This window comes from Ascaphus truei, chromosome 2 (genome assembly GCF_040206685.1).
Source record: "Ascaphus truei isolate aAscTru1 chromosome 2, aAscTru1.hap1, whole genome shotgun sequence".
NCBI lineage: Eukaryota > Metazoa > Chordata > Amphibia > Anura > Ascaphidae > Ascaphus > Ascaphus truei.
Genome location: NC_134484.1, coordinates 398,448,716 through 398,455,777, shown reverse-complemented (window position 1 = coordinate 398,455,777; position 7,062 = coordinate 398,448,716). Strand labels below are relative to the sequence as shown.

Sequence of the window (7,062 nt, the reverse complement as noted above, 5' to 3'; positions counted from 1 at the left end):
CACTTTGTGTCTCAGCTACATTGCTGGAGAATGGAAGCAACATGCTGCCTGCTTTCGTGTAACGTGGATGGAAAGGTAAACGTGTGGAGTATTTGCTTTGTAAACGATGCTGTTATTTGCTAGGATCTCCGAGCTGCCGCCGCCACCAGTCAGCGTTAGGGGAGCCGAGCTGCTGCTGCTGCTGCTGCTGACTCCCTGAAAGGTGGGCTACACTTCCCGAGGCACAAACGCCAGTAGAAGCAGAGGGATTGTGACGTCGGGGGGGTTGGACTGACCAATCGGGAGGCGCTGCCCTTTGGAGACGAACCATTCGACTCGAGCGCGTCTGCATCAAAGTCTAATAAAGCAAGAAGCTCAACTTTAGCAGAATCCACCTTAAATCTCTGCCATAGCTGCAGCAGCCCAAACAAGCAAGAATTAGAAAAGACGAGGGGGAATACAAATAATAATAATACTAATAATAATAATAATAATAATAATAAAACAAGGAGCTGTTTTACCCCTGTTTAGCAAGGCCCTCTCACTCTGAGCAAGGAAGAGGGGGGAGGGGGGGGGGGGGAATTACCTTAAGTATAGGGTAGGTGGCCTCAGAGGGGTGGGAAGGGGGGGGGTTGATTGCTCTCAATCAGAAAGTTTGATGATGACCATGACTACGATGGCTGACGGCTTGGAAGCTCAGGACTCCTCTAAGTCTGCGTTTATGGAGTTTGGTCAGCAGTCCCACTCCCAGCAGAGCTCCCCGGCCATGGCAGCCAGTCACTACCCTCCTCTGCACTGCCTGCACTCCGGCTCCCACCCGCACCACCACCACCACCATCACCACCACCAGCACCAGCAGCACGACAGCTCGTCCTACTCCGCCGCCAGCAACTCGTACAGCCGCTCGCTGGCCGCCTACCCGTACCTGAGCCACTCTCAGCAGCAGCAGCAGGCGCAGCAGCAGCAGCACAGCCCCTACCTGCAGTCCTACAGCAGCGGCAGCGGCAGCAGCAGCGCCACCCAGACCAGAGCCGAGGAGCCAGGTGAGGCCGCCTCCTGCTATCTCCCCCGCAGCAGCAGCAGCAGCAGCAGCAGCGCTGCTACTTACTGGCTGCTGCCGGCGGCTTACAGTATCATACTGCTGGCTGTTCATGCGCCGACCCAAGCCGGGCTACTGCTAGGTCATTTCATTTTTATAATATGCTACTACTGCTGCTGCTAAACCACTGCGTCGTGTTCATAAGCCAAGATAAGCCTGAATGCTACTATTTTTTTTTTGTTTTTAATTGACCATACACTGCTACTGACTAGCACTTCTTTATTTAAAAAAAAACACCTTATTTTAAAGTTTTTTTTTAAAAAAAAATGAATATACTGCTATTCCCAATGGTTTTATTTGATAAATAAAAAAATATATATTTTATCTAAAAAATAAAAAAAAAATTACCTGCCACAGCAACAGAAATCCCTATGCTGATACTGACTGCCATTGCTTTATCTTAATAAACCTACGTATGGCTACTGCTTTATTTGATCAACTTTGTTGACTACTGGTAATGTATACGGTACATTACTGGCTATCGGTCTCTAACAACAATAATCACTATAGGAAATCAGTAATAGTAAATAATCATTTTTAAAACAATCTATACCTTTCTATTCTTGGTGCATATAGTCTGAAAAATGTGTTACGTTAACAGGACTGGATCCCTTTCAAGCACATAACTACCTGTGTTATTTAAAATGATGGCTTTACATTTTCTTGTGAACAAAGGGACATATGTTTTACTTTTCTGTCTTCATTGTCATCTCAGTGTGACAAGTCACTTTTCCTCTTTGTGCATGAAGTATTAGACTGCAAAACACTCCGGGCAGGTCCCTGCATTGTTCTTTATTTTGTTTTTGCAATGTCAATGCTTTACAAATATACACATTAATAAAGGTACAACGTCACAAAGCTAATAATAGTAATAGCATAATTTGTTTAATAATAATATTGCTATTATTAATTATATTATTATAGTTTGTTTAAAAAATAATGTATCTTGTTATTACCTATAACATATGCTGCTATTAGTATGTCGTGTGCCCCTAAAATGCATCTTCCGGGCTGTGCATGTACACTGTCCAATAATCTGATGTCTCCAGATACTGATACCCTAATGTGGGTCAATCGAGGAAATACTGCAAAGGCTGTTCAGGGTGTCACTGTGTACAATAAATTTTTTTCATTATTATTGTATTTCTAGAAAAAATAGCTATTTGAAATACTGGCCTGTTATAATACCGTACATTAAAATTTGGGCGTTTATTTGCTGGTATCAATACAATTTGCCTTTGTTTAACAGAAGGAAACACCCTAGCATGGAAGTACAAATACTATTTCCTTTCCCATGCCAGGCTAATGTATTATTATTATTATTATTATTATTTTCTTGTTGTGTAATATTTGTCATGAGAGATTTATAAATGTTCTATCATTTGAATTTTCTTAAATACAATTAATATAAGAATGATTACCTATTTTGATTGTGACAAATTCACTTCCTGTAGTACACAGTTTACATAGGTCAATTAATGGACGTCTCTTTCAAGATTTTCTGCAACTTGTGTATTTTTCTATGTATCCTTTTTACAATAGATTTAAATTTTGATTTATTTGATGGAACACGTGTTTTATTTAGAGATCATTTTTGGCAAACACATTTTTTTGGGGTGTATTAGTTCTTGAAATGTGTTGAATGGCCTAGCTGAGTAATATTACGTCGTAAATAAGTCCATCAATGCATTAATATCAAGATTGTTTTATTTCTAAGTTGAAATCGTAATGAAGTGTATTACTGGGGGGGGGGAATCACTTCTTATCAGAGGAGATGCTATCCTTTTGAAAGAACCGATTTTCCTCCACATAATTTCCTTGTAGCAGATGATTTGATTCAAAGATGTATGTCTTATAAGAACACAAACTTAAAATCACCGATTGTTCACTCACTAGGCAGCAAATTGGTGACATAAAGTCAACTAGCCGTGTAAACATCTCGTTGGCTGAGCAGATCTTCAGCCTTTCATAAAACAATATATGTGCTAGTAGATTAAAGCATTCAGCAAGAATTCATCACGGGCATTTATTCTCTCAGGATCATATTTGAAGGGCACTGAGAATTATTATGATCTGTTTGCACACTTAAAAAAAATCTACATTTTGTCCACAATAGGATTTTACGAGGAATTAGCAAAGATTTCGCCTATCTATTTACTGCGAGAGTGACAGTTATACTTTAGGGAGGATTTTTTTTTTTGTAGTGAATTCTGCATTGTCACATTCCCAATGTGTGTGTGTGTGTGTGTGTGTGTGTGTGTGTGTGTGTGTGTGTGTGTGTGTGTGTGTGTGTGTGTGTGTGTGTGTGTGTGTGTGTGTGTGTGTGTGTGTGTGTGTGGTGTGTGTGTGTGTGTGTGTGTGTGCATATAGGAGTGCCTGTCCCTTTTTCCCTTTTCTGTATCTTTTTGGACAGTATGCACCCTCTCTATACCTTTATTTTTATTCTGTTTTGTGCGTGCCATGCTTCTGATGATATATATATATATATATATATATATATATATATATATATATATATATATATATATATATATATATATATATATATATATATATATATATAATATACACACACTTAGGAGTTGACAATTCTAATGTTTTTAATGCAATTTGCATTATTTCCCTTGCAGATCAACAAAAAACGACAGTGATTGAAAATGGTGAAATCAGGTTTAATGGAAAGGGGAAAAAGATCCGCAAGCCTCGAACTATATATTCCAGTCTCCAGCTTCAGGCTTTAAATCATCGCTTTCAACAAACTCAGTACCTGGCACTTCCAGAGCGAGCAGAACTGGCTGCTTCATTAGGACTAACTCAGACACAGGTAATTAATGACAGCCTCAAACCACCGGAAAGGCCACAACAGCCACTAGTGCAGCATACCACACATAATATTATAATATCACCGCGTTGTTATACCTGAGATGGATAGCAATGAGGAATGTAGTCTACAGGAGTATATTGTTCAGGTGCACTATATGCTATAGGTGTGCAGAATGTATGATTTGTAATGCAGGAAGCCATACCCTCTTGAATTGCCTTTGCAATGAAGCTTTCATACACCTTAGAGAGGGCTTCTGGAAACACAAAGGCTTTGCTGAAATAATAATAAAAGCATAAAATAAGGCCTTAATAGGGAGGCAATAGAAGCTCACCACAAAACACCAATAAGTAAACACGAAGACATGCTAATAAATGATTTGTTGTTTGATAAAGAAAATATAATACAGGTTAAAATCTGCATGGGTTGTTTTCCCTCTTCCCCAAAGCCAGACACAACAAAATAGTGGCAATAAAATTGGAGATGTGTTAAATAAAAACATTGCATATAATTCCATGTTCAATCCCTAGTAATTATGGTTAGTGTCTCTTTACCACTGTGTCAGTTTTAACCTGTAAATCATATTTATATGGACGACCTCGTGAAAAAAATACTAAAATCGGTATATGGCTAAAAACATGTACCCATGGCGATATGTTTTACACTGATGGTGTTGGGTTATCAAGTGCCTCAAATAGACAAGAGTCACAGACGTTTCTGCTGGAAATAAAGAATTGCTGAACCAATGCTTACGTAATATGTCAAATATAATTGGTTGACTGTCTCGTTTCACCTTATAACTGTATCACATTTTTACATAATAATGTGAAATAATGTTTGCGGGCTGGTTTCTGCAAACCTCAACGTATCTGTAAAAGCACATTTTTTACGAGCTATTTCATTTTTTGAATATTTTATAAATACAAATGTTGGATCTATTACTCATTAATAAGATTTATGCAATTGCATTGACAGTTCTTTTATTTTTAATCTATAGAATAATGAATACTTTGAAAAGTGTGTGTGTGTGTGTGTGTGTGTGTGTGTGTGTGTGTGTGTGTGTGTGTGTGTGTGTGTGTGTGTGTGTGTGTGTGTGTGTGTGTGTTGTGGCGCCCTAGCATTACGATCTGTTGCAGGTGCTATACATTTCTTGTAAATCAAGGACCTGAAATACTGGATTCTTGTTGTCATTAGTAATAATAATGGTTCTTGTAACAAAAGTATAGACAGTGGCTATTAGAATTGTTTTATCAATCTGCTAACTGACGTGTATGAAATATGTACGTTTATGAAGTGTATGTTTTACTGCAAACGCGTGTGTAAGTTTGTGTGAGTGAGTTGTGCAATATCTATTTATTAAATTCATGTAATAATCTCGTTTCAATGTGTGCTTTGGTAATCGTTACATTATAAATAATAATAATAAAAAAAATACTTCCTGGCCATCAGCAGTATTTACCAAGGATCATAATATAATACATCAGAATTAGCACTAAGAAAAAAACAAACAAAGCAGGGATGTTTCAAAATGCTGTCCTGTATCTCTCTAATGTCACATGCACTTTGGTTTGCAGGTGAAGATTTGGTTCCAGAACAAACGCTCCAAGTATAAGAAGCTGTTGAAACAAGGCAGTAATCCCCTCGAAAGTGATCCATTGCCTGGCACAGCTGCCCTTTCTCCTCGATCTCCAGCTATCCCTCCAGTCTGGGACGTTTCAGCCTCTGCCAAGAGTGTTAATATGCCTCCCAACAGCTACATGCCTGGTTATTCTCACTGGTATTCATCCCCACATCAAGACACAATGCAGAGATCACAAATGATGTGAAGCTTTCAGATACATTTTGTGGAAGACTGTAGTCACTACATGGAAAAATAAAAAGTGCCCCGCTTACCAGTCATGCCAAATGACAGGACCTGGGTGAACTTACAACAGTGGAAAGGAGTCCACGCTTTTGAGAAACCTCAGTGATTTGACTTGAATTTAAAATGACCTAAATTCTGGTGCACATAAAACACCTCTTTTGGATAATCTCTCCTGGACTGAAAGGCTACTTTCTTTTGGAGGAAATGCAGGAAATACAGCGCAAAGGTTTCCCTGCAGAAGAGCCTCGTGCAAACACAGCAATTTGCCCAGTTAAATGATTGTAATTAATTGAAAAGAATGGGTATCGAGCAACCAGATTAGAATGAGCTAAAGGAGCATATATGACATGGTGTGTTCTGCTTGATGGAAGGAGGTGCATGTTTTATCAAAATGGATTAGTATGAAGAAACCACTGTTTTCTATATAGGCGATGTTCTATATAGGCTGACGCAGGTTAGAAATAGTGAGGGGCGAATTAAGAAACGAAAGGCTTTAGCTGCCTGGTGGCACTCATTTGAAAAGTTATAGGGACGTTTATAACAATGAAATGTATGTATATATTGTTGAATTTTAGTTGTATATACTTTGTATGTTATTGTCTTTCATAAATGGAAAAAAGAAACATTCCTCAAAAACGTGTGGGTGTCATATATGTTAAGCCTTAAGAGACACTGTGCATTGTTTTCTATAACAGTCATAAATAAACAACAATAAGCCTTAAACATAGAAAGTGGCAGCATTTGCAATAACTGATTGGATATAATTGGTATGGACTATACAAATGTAATGTTTGTGGTTCAAACCCTACGGTGCAACCTGTGTGATTAAGCAATATTAGGATATTGGGCATATGCCCAACCAAAGAAACATTGATAAATCAAGCAGCACCCGAAACCACCTACATATGTATATTTTGGCCAAATGCTGAAAATACTTAATGAATATATAGATGAATATTCTAGCATATATCTTTTTCCTCCCAATGTTGTATGCATAGAAAAAAAAAATGAAAATGAAAGTCTCTTTCGTCATCTTAGCAGGAAGCCCCATGCTGGGAGAATTAATAGGAGAGACCTGGGCATCCTTCAAATTATGAACCTTGAAACCACTGAGCCATTTATCAGAAGTCAATAGACATCCTTAGAGTGCTCGATATAATGACAGCTACATACAGTCGCGAAAAAGGACAGTCACTATAATTAGACACAAAGCAAAGATTACTTACCAATATACCAGGTTTTTGTTGTTGTTTTGAGCAACTTCCACTCTCAGCCAGTCCTCAGAATGGCTTAAACCCG

At 38.4% G+C, this 7,062-nt stretch overlaps 1 protein-coding gene across 1 annotated transcript; it reads left to right on the top strand.

The window, feature by feature from the left end:
- Positions 1 to 624: 624 nt before the first annotated feature.
- Positions 625 to 6,396, top strand: DLX6 (distal-less homeobox 6). The gene is made up of 3 exons (XM_075589133.1): positions 625 to 1,022; positions 3,709 to 3,902; positions 5,474 to 6,396. The coding sequence occupies exons 1-3, from the start codon at positions 638 to 640 to the stop codon at positions 5,723 to 5,725; spliced, it is 831 nt and encodes a 276-aa protein (XP_075445248.1). The 5' UTR covers positions 625 to 637; the 3' UTR covers positions 5,726 to 6,396.
- Positions 6,397 to 7,062: the final 666 nt, after the last annotated feature.

Bases quoted from the DNA above. Each gene is read 5' to 3' on its own strand.
- DLX6 (XM_075589133.1), top strand. From the start codon at position 638: ATGATGACCATGACTACGATGGCTGACGGCTTGGAAGCTCAGGACTCC. The intron at 1,023-3,708 runs GTGAGGCCGCCT...TTTCCCTTGCAG, and splicing joins GACCAGAGCCGAGGAGCCAG to ATCAACAAAAAACGACAGTG. The intron at 3,903-5,473 runs GTAATTAATGAC...TTTGGTTTGCAG, and splicing joins TAGGACTAACTCAGACACAG to GTGAAGATTTGGTTCCAGAA.